The following is a 19698-nucleotide window of genomic DNA, read 5'->3' on the forward strand; positions in this document are numbered from 1 at the left end:
GCCACATACTACCTTAACAGACAATTAGGAGAAGCTGTTACATTTTTATTTTGAAGACTGATCATTATGAGTGATAAATTTTAGTTAGGCAGGAGTATTAAGGATAACAGAATCAAGGTGCATAGATGGGAGTTGAGATACGGATCAGCCATAGTCTAACAACAGTGGACAGGCTTGAGGGGTGGAATGGCCTCATCCCTACTTTTTCTAAGTTCCCACTGTTCAAACAGCTGCAGCACTGGGCTTTAGCCACTAAGGGGCAGCTAGTCCCCATGTTAAAATAAAAATCACCTATTTTAAATATGGCCTTCGGAATCTTGAAACTGGGATTAAGTCCCAACCCTCCAGATGGAATAATCAACTCCAGAATTTAATAGAGGCGAGATTACCCTGGAAGTAAATCTCTGCAAGCGCTTCAAATTCAAAATAAAAATTAATTTTCTTCTGCAGTAGAGGTTTACCTGTATTTTTAATTAATGCAGTAATATATTAGAACTGAATAAAAAGAGGTGGCAAGGTGGTGCAGTGGTTAGCACTGCTGTCTCACATGGCGCTGAGGACCTGGGTTCTATCCCGCCCTCGGGTCACTGTCCGTGTGGAGTTTGCATATTCTCCCTGTTTCTGCGTGGACCTCACACCCACAACCCAACGATGGGCAGGGTAGGTGGATTGGCCACTCTAAATTGACCTTTAATTGGAGAAAATATTTTTTAAAAAAATAACTGAATAAAAAGACCCCAGATTTTGAAAATTAATTTTTAAATCGATACAAAGTAATGATGAAGGATGGAGGAATAATTTAATTGCTTCAAAGCAATTAACAGGCTATGCATTGCCCTTCTAAGCCCCATTTAAGGATGGTTGATTGAAAGGAGCTTCCAGAATCCAGTCCACCACACAGGCTGCAGTTGTAAATGACGCCCTCCTCCAAAATTCAGTCTTAAGATTACCTACTCAAAGCAGAATGCTTTTCAGTGGAATGAATGTGAAACAATTTTGACTTTTTTTCTGGCTCCAGGTGTTGGCGCAGGCACCACATGTGGTCAGATATTGGAAGACATCGCAATCACACCAGATCCTATTGCTAACCTATTGTCCACATGCACATATGCTACCAAAAATAATTGGACAACAAACAAAAGGGCTGTGGAGTGTGAGTGCATGTGTGAGGTGAGGTGTGGAGGGGGGCTAATACGTGATGATTTTTAAGTCAAGTGCTACATTTCAGTTAACGATTACATCTTGCAGGTCAAATATAAGCGAGAGTTTGGAGGATGCAAGCATAGAAATCTTCAGTTCATAAATCAAGTCTGAAATTCTAGACAATAAAATAGGTGAGCTCCCCAAGTTTTTTCAAAAGGTGAAATATAAGTGGCAGAGTGGGGGTGGGCTTTCAAAGGGGACGTCGATCATTATAATCAGAGAATCCCTGTAGAGCAGGTGGTCATTCGGCCCAACGAGTCTGCACTGACCCTCCAAAAGAGCACCCCATCTATGCCCAATCTCCTGCTCTATCTTCATTAACCGATTAGGTGGATGGATCATGCTAAATTGCCCCTAGGTGGGCTATGGGGATAGGGCTGGGGATTGGGCATAGGTTGGGGTGCTCTTTCAGAGAGTCTGTGCAGACTTGATGGACTGAATGGCCTCCTTGTGCACTGTAGGGATTCTATGATTCTATATTACATAGTATTACAGAGAATATACAGCACAGGAATAGGGCACTTGGCCCACCTCTATGTTGGTGACTATGCTTCACATGGGTCGTCTCCTTCCATTCTATCTGTCGCATTGCAGCCTTTCAGCACATCTTTCTATTCTTCCTATTTCTCTCACCTTCTTATCTAAGTCACATACAACTACTCCAGGCACATTGAGCCATTCCAAACGGCTGCGTTTTAAATTTTTTTGATGGCATGTGTTGTATAAACAAATATTTCCACTGCATTTACTGAGAAAATGTAAAAACATGGCATCGATGGGAGGCGGGGGACAAGAGAGACGACGACAACAGTACCGATTACCTTCGGCATGGTGGCTTCCTTTTGAATTTGGCTCTGTCGAAGTTTCTTAAGCAGGACAAGTTTGGCCTCTTCCAGCCGTAGCTCTTCCTTTAGCTGTTTGATCATCCTCTCTCGTTCCTCTGGCGTGCTTTTCTGAAAGGAAAAAGCCAGTATTACTTAAAAAACAAAGTCTGCCAATTCTCTCCCATTGCCCACCTAAAGGCCAGTGGTACACAGGAGTTGGCCAATTTGTTTAAGCAGTCAATCTTCAAGTGGACATTCAATGTCAGTGGGCTAACCCAATGTTGCAGGATTGCAGAACCCGATTAAATCCACGCCAAGCACAATATTTAGTGAGGTTCACTTGATCACGATTAGGGTCAGGAATCCAGATTAATTCTTCCTTCAGGCTAGGGTAATGAGCATCAATTGCAACTGCCCTCTTGGACATCAGCTAATTCAGGAAATCTAGTGATGCCCTGTTTGTGGTGTCCTTTATACCCTTCCACTTATTTCCCCACAACATTTCCTAGCTGGAAAGAAGGCTTTTTCTCAGATTGTGCCAGCATCTGGCCTCTGATCAATAGCTGCTCACATTGACACTGCTGGAAATACGATAACACTATTATTCTCAGCTCGCTAATGGTGCAATAGCGTCTCCTGAAGCCAGCAAATTGTGCTGGGATATATTTTCACAGGTACCAGACAGCCTTTAGTAGCTCCCTCACGAGTGTTTGAGTGGAGGTTTCTAAACCAGCTTTAGCAAGCTGTTTGGCTGCGGCGGCATCACAAGTGTTTGATCCCATCTAAATGCCCAGTCGATCTGCATTTGCCAGCACGGGCACTTTATGACAATTGAGCGTAATATCACATCTCTAATCAAGGACACTAAAGCCGATCATAGCAACCAGATTCAGAATGGGCCAGTACAGACCCGGAACTGAATGAATGAAGTAGGGTCTTCCAGTTCAAAAAAAATGAGACTTTATAAAGAATGCCAAAGAAAAAGGAAACAGGCTCTTAAGCAAAGGCACTTTAATTGAGGGCAGGGGAGAAAAAGGAAGCGGGAACAAGAAGTAAAGATGACTGCTCATAAACTAATTTAAAGACTTTCTAAAAGTGAATTATGAAATGGAAATGGCAAGCTACAAAGTGTTAAAAACTCCCAAAGTGTTTTCACCATAAAGTGAACCTTTACAACAGCTGGTGCACTCAGGGAAGAACTGGGATATTATGCATAATCCCGTGAATGGAACGGGAGTAAGAATAAGGTTACATTTGTTTTAGCTACATAAAAAATGGAATCGGCGAGAAAAAGGAGGCAAGCTCAAATTATAAAACACAGAAAGGGGCCATTTGGCCCATCGTGTCTTTGCTGGTCCTTTGATATTGCGATTAAAAAAATTTTCTCTCCCAATTAAGGGGCAATTTAGCGTGGCCAATCCACCTACTCTGCACATCTTTTGGGTTGTGGGGGCGAGACACACGCATACACGGGGAGAATGTGCAAACTCCACACGGACAGTGACCAGGGGCCGGGATCGAACCTGGGACCTCGGCGCCGTGAGGCAGCAGTGCTAACCACTGCGCCACCGTGCCGCCCTTGATATTCCTATTTCATTCATCCCAGGTACAAAATCAGACACAACAAAGATAATGGCGCATAAGCCCTAGCTTTTTAAAAATAAAAATTAAACTGAAGCTACTGGTTTTGATGAATGTTCTGTCTCACCATAATATCATCTGTATTTGCATTCCTTCCTCGGTCTTTTGAGAGCCCATTCATCCTGGGACTTGAAGGTTCATTGTCAGAAAGAACGATGATATCTGGAGATGGGGCACGCTTTCCCTTCTTCATTTCACTGTAAGAGATTGGATAAGAGTTTGAACAAGGCGGTTGAGGTAAATGGAAATGAAGTGGCAGCATATACAGCACAAAGGCCATTCGGTCCAACTGGTCTGTGCCAGTGATTGTGCCCCACACACGCCTCCTTCCACTCTACTAAATCTAACTCACCAGTATTACCTTCTATACCTTTCTCTGATTTGTATACTTACCCAGCTTTCCCTTTAAAGGCCTAATGCTAATCCGCACAACTGCACCTTGAGGCAGTGAGTTCCACATTCTCACCTCTCTGGGTAACAAAGTTGCTCCCAAATTTCTTACAGGATTTACATAATCTTTATTGTTTGATGATCCTCAGTCTCAACCGCCCAGGGAGCTGCTTCGGCCACACCTACATAAATATGTCTATCACCTGCGCTCACAAACGTAACCAGATTTGTTGTTTTTTTGGTTGCTGTTGGGGGGGGGGGGCACTTCTATTTTGAAAACAACATCAGCTCCGACAGGCTGTGTAAACTTCCCAATCTCATTCTTAGCTGTCCAAATGTGTGGTTTATAATCTGACTGTTCACATGTACATCAACAGTCACGGAGAGATCACTGTGAGGGGGGCATGGGAGAGGGTAAGTTACCTGCCGTTCCCCTGGAGATTTATATAACTCCGACCTCACATTTCTCATTGTCCCACATTGCATTGCAGAGTCAGCAGACGACAATTAAGAGAGTAGAACTCTTGCTAATATTTTTGATAAACAATTGACCTTGAAAATTCAAAATTTTGCATCTCAACAAGTCACAGGACGATTTCCGGTGACGGCGGGCGGGAGGCGGGCGCACAATGGAGGGCTCCCGTTCGGGAACGGCATTTTCGGGGCTTTAAGCCCGGTCCCAGGGTCCACGGAGGCGGCAGAAGCAGGGAGAAGGCACGGAGGAGGCACAGTGAAGACACAGGAGGAAAAAAAACCCAAAGAAAAATGTCGAGGGTGAGCAAGAAAACGGCCGGAAAAAAAAAACAGCTGAAGGTCCATCGGGAAGTGGAAAGGTCACCGCGGGGTCACCAAGGAAAATGGAGGCTGGAGCACCAGGGAAGGCCGCACTGATTACGGCTGAAGAAATAACTAAGGGTGATGGCTGCGGAATTTGAAAAGCAGTTGACGCAGATTGCGAAATGCATGGAGACGGTGAGGAAGGAGATGAGGGAGGTTGAGTGTGCTGGTGGAGGAGGCGGTTTCCCCGGTGAGGACGGGGGTGGCGAGCGCAGTGGCGGAGGTGCGAGAGCAAGGGGAGGGGCTGAAGGAAGTGGAGGAGACGTTATTGCAGCACGGTGATCAACTTGCCTCGATGGGGAAAGAGATGCGGAAGGTGATGGACACTAACAAGGATCTGCGAGGAAAAATGGAAGACCTGGAAAACAGATCCAGGCAACAGAATTTGAGGATTGTGGGGCTGCCCGAAGGAGTTGAAGGACCGAAGCCGACTGAGTATTTTGCCGCGATGCTGGCAAAACTATTGGGGGAGGGGGAGGATCCCTCCCGATATGAACTGGATCGGGCTCATCGGTCGTGGAGGCCTGTACCAAAGGCGAGTGAGCCGCCAAGGGCAGTGACTCTGTGCTTCCGTAGGTACAGTGTGAAGGAGAAGGTCCTGAGCTGGGCCAAGCAGAAGCGGGTGGTGCAGTGGGCTGGAGCACGTGTATACCAGGACCTTACGGTGCAGCTGGCAAGGAGGCGGGCTGGCTTCAACCGGGTGAAGAGGGCACTGCACATTAGCAAGGTGCAGTGCGGCATTGTATATCCAGTGAAGCGGAGGGACTTTTATTTTGGAACGGCGGAAGCAGCGGAGGAGTTTGCGAAAGCAGAAGGACTGTGGCAGAACTGACAAATTGAGGAATGGCCATGTGCCGATGTAACCTCATAACTGTATTTTCTTCTTTTTTGTATCACTGCGCGCGGGTGTAGAGACTAAAGGAGCCAATATGGTATATATTTGGACAAGGGAAGGGACGGGATTTTCACTCGAAATGAGGGTTCTTTGGGGTGTAGGTGGATATGCGGGGTTTGTGTGCTAAAAGGGGATCTTTGGGCTTTCCTAGGGCCGGGCAAGTGGGAAAGGGACCCGGGCGGGGGCCTCCACGCTGGCTGGTTTAAGCCGACCAGTGAGCGGGAGTGAGGTGGGGGGAGGGGCTGCGGCCATCGGAGCCTGGCAGAACAGGGTCCGAGTGGTCTAGCCGGGGTGGAAAGTTGGGGGGAAGGAACCGAGGGTGGGGGGAAGAGTTTTACAAGAGGCAGTGGACGGGAGGAGCTGGAGACCTGGGGTGGGGGGGGGGGGGGGGGGGGGTGGGAGCTGTGTAAGATTAAGGGTGACTACGGGTAATCCCTGATTTATTTTTGTCATTTGTTGATGTAAACATGCGGGTTGAGGTTTGGGGGTTGGTGGGTAGATGGGATCGTTGTTATTATTGGGACTGACATATCTTGCTGATTATTGTTTATTGTTGATGGATGTAAATGTGGGAGAAAATGTGAAAAAGGAGAATTAAAAATTTTAAAAAAACAAGTCACAGGACTATTATCAACTATGGAGTGAAATGAATAAAAGTTTTAAACTAACAGCATGTTCACATAGCTCTTGGAATGTTGTGACACGTTATATTTTTGTTGCTTCCCGCATAGTGTCAAGACAATCAATAGGCTCTGGCAGAGATGATGCCACTCATCAGCTCACAGACAGCATCCTTGCATCTAAGTGACTGGGAGCAAACTTCCTGTATGTTAATTAGCCCCAGAAAAAAGTTATCACATGACTTAGGCATTTCCCTTCCTCTGTCACATGACCACCCTCCCAGTGGAATCCATGGCAACAGCTGGCTGAAACTGGTCTGTGACACATTGCCTTCATTTTGTGAAGGGAGGTCGGGCTCAGGTACTGAAACAAAATGAAGGCCATCGGGCAGCAAAAGCAACTTTGCTAAGACAAACAGCAGGCCTCCGCCAGCTCAGGCGTCACTCCCTCACAGGTTTTAGTTTAAGAAGCTCGATGTGATTTTAAGACTACTTGATATGTGGACAAAAATATTTTTTACAGCCATTAAAAAAATGTCCTTAATGTGAGAATTTCAAAAATTTCTTTGAAACTTTCAATTAAGCCGATGTAACTATTTTATGCACAAGAATGTTCACAGAAACATGATGTACCATTACAAGAGCCAAGCTCATATCAAAGCTCCAAAACCTAGGACTTGGCTCCCCACTCTGCAACTGGATCCTCAATTTTCTGACCAACAGACCACAATCAGTAAGAATGAACAACAACACCTCCTCCACAATAGTCCTCAACACCGGCGCCCCGCAAGGCTGCGTACTTAGCCCCCTACTCTACTCCCTGTACACGCACGGCTGCGTGGCAAAACTTGGTTCCAACTCCATCTACAAGTTTTCTGACGATACGACCATAGTGGGCCGGATCTCGAATAACGACGAGTCCGAATACAGGAGGGAGATAGAGAATCTAGTGGAGTGGTGTAGCGACAACAATCTCTCCCTCAATGCCAGCAAAACTAAAGAGCTGGGAATTGACTTCAGGAAGCAAAGTACTGTACACACCCCTGTCAGCATCAACGGGGCAGAGGTGGAGATGGTTATCAGTTTCAAATTCCTAGGGGTGCACATCTCCAAAAATCTGTCCTGGTCCACCCACGTCGACGCTACCACCAAGAAAGCACAACAGCGCCTATACTTACTCAGGAAACTAAGGAAATTCGGCATGTCCACATTGACTCTTACCAACTTTTACAGATGCACCATAGAAAGCATCCTATCAGGCTGCATCACAGCCTGGTATGGCAACTGCTCGGCCCAGGACCGCAAGAAACTTCAGAGAGTTGTGAACACCGCCCAGTCCATCACACGACCCTGCCTCCCATCCATTAACTCCATCTACACCTCCCGCTGCCTGGGGAAAGCGGGCAGTATAATCAAAGATCCCTCCCACCCGGCTTACTCACTCTTCCAACTTCTTCCATCAGGCAGGAGATACAGAAGTCTGAGAACACGCACGAACAGACTCAAAAACAGCTTCTTCCCCCGTCACCAGACTCCGAAATGACCCTCTTATGGACTGATTTCATTAACACTATACCCTGTATGCTTCATCCTATGCCAGTGCTTTTGTAGTTACATTGTATATGTTGTGTTGCCCTATTATGTATTTTCTTTATTCCCTTTTCTTCTCATGTACTTAATGATCTGTTGAGCTGCTCGCAGAAAAATACTTTTCACTGTACCTCGGTACACGTGACAATAAACAAATCCAATCCAATCCAAGAGAAGGTTTCTCAAATGGCTCATGTCTGAAGGTGGGAGCACAAAAATGCCCAGAAACACGTACATTTAACTCATCGCTGTTATTTTATATTAAACTGAACCACTGACGGGTTTGCGACAGCTTGGCTTTTCCAGGGGAATGAGGTAGCCCCCAAAACTTTCAGGCACTTGGTCAAGATTTTGCTTTCATCTAATGGTTAGGAAAGTCAGCATGGGGCAGCTTTGGGATGTGGACTGATATCTGGCCTTCACTGCAAAACGGAGCAAGCTGCACTCCTTAACTTGATGCTATTGACTAAAAACATTTCCGTTCAACTCAGGGAACCCAAAATTATTTTCATACGTTGAGGATTGAAGGAGCATTTTTGAATTACTGTTTTATTTTATTTAGATTTAGAATTTTAAAACATTCATTTTATGGGATGTGGGTGTCAGTCTCTGCCAGCATTTATTGCCCATCCGAGATGCCCTTCAGAAGGTGGTGTTGAGCTGCCTTCTTGAACCACTGCAGTCCCTGAGGTGTAGGTACACCCAGTGTTGTTGGGGAAGGAATTCCAGGATTTTGACTCAGCGACAGTGAAAGAACAGCAATATAGTTCCAAGTCAGGATGGTGGTGTTCCCAGGTATCTGTTGCTCTTGTCCTTCTAGATGGTAGTGGTCGTGGGTTTGGAAGATGCTGCTGAAGGAACCTTGTCGAGTTCCTGCAGTACACCTTGTGGAAGGTACACATGGCTGCGACAGTTCGTCAGTGGTGGAGGTATTGAATGTTTGTGGAAGGGCTAGGGATCAAGTGGGCTGCTTTATAATAGTGGCCACCCCTTGTATTACAGCCTTAAATGGCAGCTGCTCGACCCAAGACCATAAGGAACTACAGAGTCATGAACACAGCCCAGTCCATCACACTAACCTGCCTGCCATCCATTGACTCAATCTACACCTCCCGCTGCCTTGGAAAAGCGGGTAGCATAATCAAAGAATCCTCCCAACCGGCTTACTCGCTCTTTCAACTTCTTCCATTGGGCAGGAGATACAGAAGTCTGAGAACACTCACTAACAGATTCAAAAATAGCTTGTTCCCCGCTGTTACCAGACTCCTGAATGACCCTCTTATGGACTGATCTGATCTCTTCATACATCTTCTCTTCAGAGTAGAACTGCACTCCGTATGCTTCACTCGATGCCTGTGTCTATGTATTTACATTGTGTATTTATTACATCCTACTTTTTTTTCATGTACGGAATGATCTGTCTGGACTGTAAGCAGAACAATACTTTTCACTGTACCTCGGTACACGTGACAATAAAAGAGATCCAAAAACTTGCTCCTTTACCAGCTGATCCATCTTCACCAAGGCGGCACAGCTGGGGGCCAGAGCCCCTTCCATTGCCTTCTCCAGGTCCTCAAAGACCACTTGCCACTGCTTCTTGAATTCTTCTGCCAAGAAGCTTGCCAGTATCTCTGGTGTTCACAGAGAGGCCAAAGATGCAGCAGGAGCCTCCACCATCTTCTCCACCAATGAGGCTAGAGGGACTTGTGAGTCTGGCAGCAATTCTTTGCTGGTCTGCTGCATTGTTGGGCATTACCTTTTATGGGGTTCTTATCCCATCAAATTACTCAGGTTTTCCTCCAAACATCAACCAGAAATTGGGCGAATAGGGCCAAAAACAAAGTACCCTGACAGAAGCCACCGCATGAGTGACTGCTCACCACATTGCCGCCACCTGAAGTCCATGTGACACGAATGTTACTTGCCACTTGTCAGCCCAAGCTGGATATTGGCCAGGTTTGCTGCACTCGGAGGAGACAGCTTCAATATCCGAGGAGTCACGAATGGTGCTGAACATTGTGCATGTGTCTACGAACATCTCCGCTTCTGTCCTTCCGAATAAAGGCAGGTCATTGATGAAGCAGCTGAAGATGGTTGGGCCTAGGACACTACCCTAAGCAACTCCTGCGGTGATGTGCTGGAGCGGAGATGATGGACCTCCATCCACCACAATTATCTTCCTTTATGCCGGGTCTGACTCCAAACAGCAAAGAGCTTTTCACTTGATTCCCACTGACACCAGTTTTTCTTGGGCTTCTTGATGCCACGCTCAAGTCAAATGCTGCCTTGACGTCAAGGGCAGTCAGTTTCACCTCACCTCTGGCATTCAGTTCTTGCATCCATATTTGAATTAAAGCTGTAATGAGGTCAGGAGCTGAGTGACCCTGACGGAACCCAAACTGAACACCCGTGAGCAGGTTATTGCTGAGTAAGCGCCTGACAGCAGGTTTAAAAAAAAAAATTTAGCGTACCCAATTCATTTTTTCCAATTAAGGGGCAATTTAGCGTGGCCAATCCACCTACCCTGCACATCTTTTGGTTGTGGGGGCAAAACCAATGTAAACATGGGGAGAATGTGCAAACTCCACACGGACAGTGACCCAGAGCCGAGATCGAACCTGGGACCTCGGCCCTGTCTGATAGCACTATTGATGACCCCTTCCATCATAATGCTGGTGATCGAGAGTAGACTGATGGGGCTGTAATTGGCCGGATTGGATTTGTTCTGGTGCGTGTGTACAGGGCATACCTGGACTATTTTCAACATTGCCAGGTAGATGTCAGTGTTATAGCTGTACTGGAAAGCTTGGCTAGGGGCATGGCAAGTTCAAGAGCACAAGTCTCCAGGATTACGACTGTAATATTGTCACGGCCCATAGCCTTTGCAGTATCCAGTGCCTTTAGCAGTTTCTTGATATCACGTGCAGCGAATTGAATTGGCTGAAGACTGACATCTGTGATGCTGGGGATCTCCAGAGGCGGTAACATGGAATACAAGATGGAGAACTTGTACATCATTGTGGATGTCTATCTTGATTCTGCAGTATCCACAAGGCACAATTCAGGAGTATGATGAATATAGTACTCTATATTTGCCATGATGAGTTTTAAACAGTCACGGGCAAAGCTGCCTCTGCTTGATGGGCCTAAACACTCACTGGCTCAGCTGTGCCACCAAGGCTTCCTGCTACACTTTCTAAAACTCCCGTCACCTAAATGAATAAGGGCAGCAGTTACATAGGAGTACCTACATCTACAAGTCCCCTTGCAAATCATGCACCATCCTGAAACTGCCTCCTAATGGAACTATGGGGGTTCCTTGATCAACTAGACAGCAGTGGCTCAAAAAACACTCAATGGGTACCATGAACAGGAAACAAATACTGGTCTTGACAGCGATGCTCATACCCCAGTCATTTTTTAAAAAGAAACTTTCGAGGATGGGTTTAATTGCGGAATATACATTTAGAGCAGCCACTGACACGGTCTGTGCGGAGTCTGCACGATCTCCCCGTGTCTGTGTGGGCTTCCGCTGGGTGCTCCGATTTCCTCCCACAAGTCCCGAAAGACGCGCTTGTTAGGCGAATTGGACATTCTGAATTCTCTCTGTATACCCGAACAGGCGCCAGAGTGTGGCGACTAGGGGATTTTCACAGTAACTTCATTGCTAATGTAAGCTTTCTTGTAACACTAATAAGGATTATCATTTTCACAGTGAAAGGGCCATCTTGGTAATAACCAGCCCAAATACTCCCATTAGATATTCAGAGGGCTGAAAAGCAGAAAAATGGTCATTTTAACATCAATGGTAACCTTTCATTGACAGCAAAAGCTTACGTTTAATTGGTTGAAACAGTTGAATTTACATGACAGGCCTCCTCCAAGTCACTACCTATTGCGACACAGAACTTTTCCAATGGAATGCAAAGACTCTGGCACGCCAGCATGTTCCCAGTACAGCCATTGTTCTCTCTTAAATAAACCTCAGGATTTGTAAATGTGGGGCATCAAGAGGATATAGCATCCAACTTGGTGATTTACAGATGAGGAAACCAGCTAGCCAGTCCATGGGATTCATTATGAATCAGCTGTTTCTCAGCTTTTCCTAACTTACCGCGCAAGGGATTGTAAACTGCATAGAAACAAAATCAATTAAATTTGGAGACACTTCTTCAGATCTAAATGTCTTTCTTTATATATACAGGAAATGTCAATAATGCTCTTCCTGATGTAGACTATAAACATCCTGCTTAACCGTAACAAACTCCTCCATTAACCTCAAGTGAACTGCAATGGTATATGCACCAAGGCAGGCAAAGTCATGGCACTGAATTATATGGATAGACCGCGATACCAATGTACAGTTCGTGCCATGGATAAAGCAAGTGTCTTGTCAGAGTGGTCAGGTAGTGAAAATGTCTGCATCAGAACAATTTTTCACACTGATTCTTTGTTCCTCATTGTCCCCTTTCTGGTTGTCCATTTTGACTTTTGAGGTATATTTTCCTCAAGTTCTTTCTGCTCACAAGGCCAAGCTTTCTACTCAAGCTCTTCCCATTTACATTGCAGTTTGTCAGACTTGAGTAAACTTGTTCACAAGTCATCCTTGCCTTATTGACTTGGATCTATTTGTAAGTTCTCATCAGTCATTTTGGGATACATGGAAGATAATTACCCTCGCGAGTGAGGGATAGCTAATATTTAGAAGGTACTCCCTTACAGGTGTCCATGCTATCTTTCTTTTGTTTCCCTCCCCCTATAATATCATAAGCCCAAGTGGTTTGCAGAGAGGAAAGCCAGCTGTAGCTTCACACCAAATTACCATAGGTACAAGTGAAATAACATGTATGTATGATACATTTTATATAAACTGCTATTTAGTATTCAGGTACTCTATTTAGCTTTTCCAGAACGTCAATTTTGGTCAAGTGTATTGAGAAGGTGCAGATATTTGAGCAGCAGAAATGATCATTTCTGGAACAAGAGTTGGAGATTTGATTCCTTCAAATCTGTTCTGTCATTCTGTTATCACATCAAATTCTTTACAGTAAAAGTCTTACAACATCAGTGTGTTGAAGGAGCTGCGCTCCAAAAGCTAGTGATTCAAAATAAACCTGTTGGACTTTAACCTGGAGTTGTAAGACTTCTTACTGTGCCCACCCCACTCCAACGCCAGCATCTCCACATCATCAAAATCTGTGTGTGGAGAAACTCCCATTCCCTCTGGCTGGAGAGCCTAGAACTAGGGATCGCAGACTCAGGATGAGGGTGTGGCTATTTAGGACTGACTGAGACGAGGAGAAATTTCTTCATTCAGAAGGTTGTGAATCTTTTGAATTCTCTACTCAGAGGCTGTGGTCACAACATCACCGAGTATATTCAATCCTTTTGGACACAAAAACAATCAAGAGATATAGGGTTAAAACAGGAGAACGGAGAGCGGTAGAACATCAGTCAGGACTAGGCTAAAGGGGCTGAATGGCCTCTGCTTGCTTCAGTTTCTTGAGTTTCCCCCCCAAGTTAGACATGTGCCTTTGATTTCCAGGCCCTCAGTTCAAATCCTGCTCAGACCTGTACCACATCATTGTTGGTAAAGGTCTGACATGACGAGAGCTTGGGTAATATTACTCCAGTTTCCGGTGGATGTGGGAGCACAAGCCATCCCTAATTTGGCACAATTTTGATCCAAAATGCAAAATGTGTGTTGTGGATCCATCAGGGCATCAGAGCACAACTTCTTGCATTTCTTACACTGACCAGGTTGTGGTGTGAGCAGATTGCCATTTCAGTGAGAATTAGTACTAGTCAGGACTGTAATACTTGTGGAAAAAGCTCAGTGGGGGAAAAATATACGCTATATTTCTAATTTCTGCACAATAACCATTTGCTTGCGCATCCAGGAGAATTAAAAAAGTTCAAAATTTTGCTAACCATGGGACAAGTAGTCAACATGTCTGCTTGGCCCAGCAGTAGTTCTCTCAATCATGAGGCCAGGCTTCAAAACCCACTTCAAAGCTCGAGTGCATCACTGAGGCTGACACTGTTTAAAGTGCAATAAGATGTCAAACCAAGGCCTTGTTTATCTGTTTTGTTCTTACCCGAGCTAGAATGGTGGGGATTTAAATCCCACTAGACAGACTCCAACACAAAATCTAACCTGAGACTCTCAGTGCCAGTATTGCACCTGTAATGAGGTGCTGTCTTTGTACAACATGCTAAACCAAGACCCTGACTGCCTCCTCGGGTGGCTGTAAAAAGCTATGTCACATCATTTTGAAGAGTAACAGAGAAGTGCTCTCCTGACCAATATTTCTTTCTGAACCCAAATTACTAACACTGGTCATTTATTCAAAGAGGTGCAGATTAGGTTACGTGGGTGGGCGGGGAAGTGGACCGATCTAAGGGTGCTCTTTCGGAGGTTCGGTGCGGTCTCGATGGGCCGAATAGCCTGCTTCTGTGGGATTCTATGATGTTTGAGGGAGCTTACTGTGCACAAACAGACTATCGTGTTTCTTCGCACTGGTGTGCACATTACAACAGTAACCGTGCTTCAAAGAAGTATTGAATTGTCTCGGAATCGCTTTGGGATATCCTAAGGTCATGAAAGGTGCGATACAAATGCAAACATTTTCTTCCTTTATTGCTCTATGGCACGACCCTAGTGTGCAGGCTTACGTTTATCCCTCAAATAACACCACCGTGTTGCTTTTTGAGAGTCTTTGTTCGACCCAAAGTCAGTGTCAGACTCTGGTTTCTGTCAACTACAGATAGCTGGCATGAAAGAAACTGGAGTGGGATGTGCGTGCCCACCTCCACTCATCCACCCTGCATCCAGGGGTTCCGAAAAATATATACTTCATCTTACTTGAAAGCAGAGTGTTTGATTCTTAAAGGGTTAACAAGGAAATAGAACAGATCCTGCCAATTGTTCCAAAATGTCGGGACAATAAATCTCAATAGCTGCAGGTCAATGGGCACACAGCTATTCACCGTGAGTATTACGAGACACCCAATAATCCTTAGTGCCAAATTCACTGCTTTGCACTTTAATTCAATAGTTTTTGTGGAACCAGAACTGAAAATAGTTTCAATTCAGGATGTACAACACCCGCAACATGGTGAGATGACTGGACTTGCTATAGGGACTGACAAGCCTTCACAATGGGAAATATCATGGAAAAGAATGTTGTTTTGGAAGAGTTCAGCGAACACAGGAACCTACAAGAACTTAAGAAACCATCATCTTGTCTCCAGGCGATGCCAATGTTACTGTCTCCATAAATTGTTACCAGCCATCATTAAGTGCACATTAACAGAGATCTAATATGCAAGGATTTGTAACCATTACTAATTATCTGTTTTTTTCCTCCCATCTAGCTGTCAACACTACTCTAGATCATAGAATTTACAGTGCAGAAGGAGGCCATTTGGCCCATCGAGTCTGCACCGGCCCATGGAAAGATCACCCTATCTAAGCCCATATCTCCACCCTATTCCTGCAACCCAGTAACAGCACCTGACCTTTTTGAACACTAAGGGCAATTTAGCATGGCCAATCCACCTAACCTGCACATCTTTGGACTCTAAACAGGATGCTGTTCATTCCCTCCATCCCTTGATAAGGCCATACGCACTCTTCAGACTCTGTCACATGCAGAGTTGGGTAGGTTAGTTTGGAGGTTTGTATGCCCTCTCTGATGCCTTGAAATGCCTCTTCGTAGTCCTGACAAACTCTCTCTCGATGTGTTTGGTGCCTTCCCAAATGAACTATTTTGGTCGCTCACAAACCAGGAACTCCCACACGTTGGTGGGATGTTTGACTTCTTCAGGGATACTTGCATACCCATGGAGTGAGTTTCTAACCTTTGCCCAAAAGGGACCAATCAGTGACCTCAATTGAAAATTTCAAAACCGGTATGGATTCAGTTTTATTAGGGAAAGTTGTAAAGGGTTACAGAAGTCCAAAAGCGTGCCGGTTATGTGGATTGGCCATGCTAAAATTTCCCCTCAATGTCCAACGGTTAGGTGGAGGTATTGGGTTACGGGGATAGGGTGGGGGTGTGGACATAGGTCTTTCTGAGGGTTGGTGCAGACCCGATGGATCGAATGTCCTCCTACTGCAGGGATTCTATGAATGAGGGTGAATAGATGGAATTAAAAAACATCAGCTAGTGCAACATGGTGGCATAGTGGTTAGCACAGCTGCCTCATGGCGCCGAGGTTCCAGGTTCGATCCCGGCTCTGGGTCACTCTCCGTGTGGAGTTTGCACATTCTCCCCATGTTTGTGCGAATTTCGCGCCCACAACCCAAAGATGTGCAGGCTAGGTGGATTGGCCACGCTAAATTGCCCCTTAATTGGAAAAAATGAATTGGGTACTCTAAATTTATAAAAAAAGACATCAGCCATGGAATAGTGGAACAGTCTTGAGGAATGATGGCTAGTTACAGGTGCAGTTTGGGTCTCAAGTGGAGATATCTAACAGGGACTGAAGGTGGCTCCTGCTATTGACGTGAGGAACAGCCATCATGATGGCATGAATTTAGCCAGGTGAAAGTTCTATGCAGAAATCCTCACCAATATAAAATGCTGGCAGTCTGATGCACTGCAACATCATGCTGCCAGTGGTGAGCAACAACAATCAACACCACTAGTCGTGACTCCTGCATACATTCACTGTAATCAGTATGTTTAAAAAAAACTCCAAAATGTCATGGCACACTACTTCATGTTCAACCTTCTACTAGACCAGCACTTACTTGGACAGAACAATGTTCTACAAGGACATTTTCACTTCACAGGCGAAAGTCACCAGGCTTTCATGATCCAATTTTACAGTACATGGTTATGCTACATCCAGTTAGCATTAGGTGTTCGACTCATGTTTGGGCACAGTTCCACTGACACCAACTGACCTCTGCAAACATGCCCAATCAACCCACTTTCACAAGCACAAAAAAGACAGTAACTGCAGGTGTGTCTCGAGGGCGATGAATCACAGTCAAGACCAATTTTCTCTCCACTTGAAATATACTGCTTTGTAGCATTGGTAAAGACATTAAGGGAACAGATTGGTTATTCCCACTTGTTGTGGAGTCAAAGTCTAGCGGGTAGAGTTAATGAGTAAAATTAGAAAGCACTGCTACACAATAAGCTTGTAGAAAATTGGAGCTCTGTTCTACAAAAGGTAATTAATGCTGGAGCAATTGATAATTTTACATTCTGAGATTGATAGATTTTTGTTAACCAAGGGCTTTTGTGGATAAGGAGCAAAGGCGGATGTGTCGAGTTAAGTCGCAGATCAACACTGATCTCAATGAATAGAAGAGCTATTGAGGGGCTAAAAAGGCTTCCTCCTTCTCCTGGATTCACCATTCCCATCTGAGGAGCGTTGAGGTCAACAGTAGGAGTGCTACTACCACCAAACTGGGAACAGTTCAAAAGACACAAAGGAATTTGAATGGTCTGGTCCTGGTTCACAGGAACTTACCAACTAAGTATTTCTTGCGATAATGCGCTTCGCACACTGAAAATTATGTGGTCTCTTGTTTTGATGCAGCAATTGGGCAGTGTGCTAATGTTATTATGGCCCAGTACATCCTCCATTCTACCATTCCAATTATTTTGGGGGTTCAATCTCGTTCAACGGAGAGTTCAGGAGGACGTGCCAGGAGCAGAACTGGGCAGACCTTCAACCCGGTGAAGCTACAACACAGGACTATTGTTCACCAATGAACGAAGCAGCATATCATAGACAGAGCGTAATCATCCCACTACCAACTTACCAATGGTGGTGGCCAATAAACAACAATGGGAGGAGGCTTCACAAATATCCCCATCAGTGTACTCTCGATCATCAGCAAAGGGAAGGAAGGGGTCACCAACATTGCTGTTCAGCAACACTTACTCAGCAATAACCTGCTCACTGACACTCAGTTTGGGTTCCACCAGAGTCAGCTCCGAATCTCACCACATACTTGGTTCAAACATGGATAAAAGAGCTGAATAAAGAGGCACAGTAAGAGTGGTTGCCTTTGCCATCAAGGCAGCATTTGACAGCATGTGGAATCAGGAGCCTAAGCAAAACTGAAATCAATGGGAATCAGGGAGAAAACTCTCCACTGGTTGGAGCCACGCCTAGCACAAAGGAAGATGGGTTGTCGGGGATCAATCATCTTAGTTCCAGGACAAAACTACAGGAGTTAATCAGGGTAGTGTTCTCGGTCCAGCTATCTTATCAGTGACCTTCCCTCCATAAGGTCAGAATTGGGAATAATCTCTGATGATTGCACATTCAGCAACATTCACAACTCCTCAGATATTGAAACAGTCCATGTTCATGTGCAGCAAAAAGTGGACAATATCCAAGCTTGGGCGGACAAATGGCAAGTAAATTGCACGCCACACTAGTGGCGGGCAATGAACATCTCCAACAAGAAAGAATCTAACCATCGCCCCATAACATTCAATGAGATTACCATCACTGAATCCCTCACTATCATCCTGGGGGTTATCAGTGACCAGAAACTGAACTAGAGCAGCCATATAAAGACTATGTGTACAAGAGCAAATCGGAGGATGGGAATTTTGTCGCGAGTAACCCACTCCTCGACTCCCCAAAGCTGGTTTATCATCTACAAGGCAGAAGTGCTAAGGAATACTCTCCTCTTGCCAAGATGAGTGCAGCTCATGAATCGCAACACCATTCAGGACATAGGGTGCTTGATTACCACCCTAGCCACCATCTTAAACATTTGTTCCCATTATCACAAACGCAGTAATAGCAGTGTGTACCATCTACAAGATGCACTGCAGCAACTCACCAAGGCTTCTTCAACAGCATCTTCCACACCCACTCTACATCTGTGATGTGGAGATGCCGGCGTTGGGGTGAGCACAGTAAGAAGTCTTACAACACTAGGTTAAAGTCCAACAGGTTTGTGTCACTAGCTTTCGGAGCGCTGCTCCTTCCTCAGGTGAAGGACAAGGGCATCAGGCACATAGGAACACCACCAGCTGCAAGTTCCCCTCCAAGTCACACACCATCCTGACTTGGGAAATATACCGCTGCTCCTTCATTGTCGCTGGTGTCAAATATCTTGGCGCATTCCTAACATCACCATGTATGTTCCTACAACAAATGGACTGTTGCAGCTCAAGAAGGCAGCTCACCACCACATTCTCAAGTGCAATTAAGGATGGGCAAAAAATGCTGGTCCAGCCAACAATGCGCACATCCCATGAATTAATAAAAAACACAGAAACAACACAAGAACCAATGAATGAGGTGGAGTAGGCCATTTGGCCTCACAAACCATGTCTACCATTCGCTATCAGTACTGATATTGTATCCTCAAGAGCACTTTGCCTGCCACCCCCCCCCCCCCCCCACAACTTTGATTTCCTTGTCGATCAAAAGTCTGTAATTCAGGCGTGAATATATTCAATGACCTGGCCTCCACTGCTCTCTTGGAATAGAATTCCACAGACTGACGACCGTACTTTTATATTTGATTTGCCTTGCAATACATGCCAATATCCCATTTTCCTTCCATATCATTTGCAGCACTGGAATGACTTTTTATGACTCATTTACCAGGACACCCAGATCCCTCTGTACTATAGAGTTCTCCAGTTGCTATCTATTTAAATAATGCTGCATTTCTATTCTTCCTGCCAAAATGGACAAGTCCTCACTT

The 19698-nt window shown here is 45.2% G+C and overlaps 1 protein-coding gene across 10 annotated transcripts in view; it reads right to left on the reverse strand.

Moving 5' to 3' along the window:
* gatad2ab (GATA zinc finger domain containing 2Ab) overlaps nucleotides 1-19698 on the reverse strand; it is a 160072-nt gene that overhangs the window by 38642 nt on the left and 101732 nt on the right. For all 10 annotated transcript variants that reach the window (XM_072482310.1, XM_072482314.1, XM_072482313.1 and 7 more), the window contains 2 exons: nucleotides 3736-3865; nucleotides 2025-2156 (listed from right to left, as the gene is read on the reverse strand). In XM_072482310.1, coding sequence (XP_072338411.1) covers nucleotides 2025-2156; nucleotides 3736-3865 — 262 coding nt within the window. The remainder of the gene's footprint in view (nucleotides 1-2024; nucleotides 2157-3735; nucleotides 3866-19698) is intronic.

This window comes from Scyliorhinus torazame, chromosome 18 (assembly GCF_047496885.1).
Source record: "Scyliorhinus torazame isolate Kashiwa2021f chromosome 18, sScyTor2.1, whole genome shotgun sequence".
NCBI classification, from domain to species: Eukaryota; Metazoa; Chordata; class Chondrichthyes; order Carcharhiniformes; family Scyliorhinidae; genus Scyliorhinus; species Scyliorhinus torazame.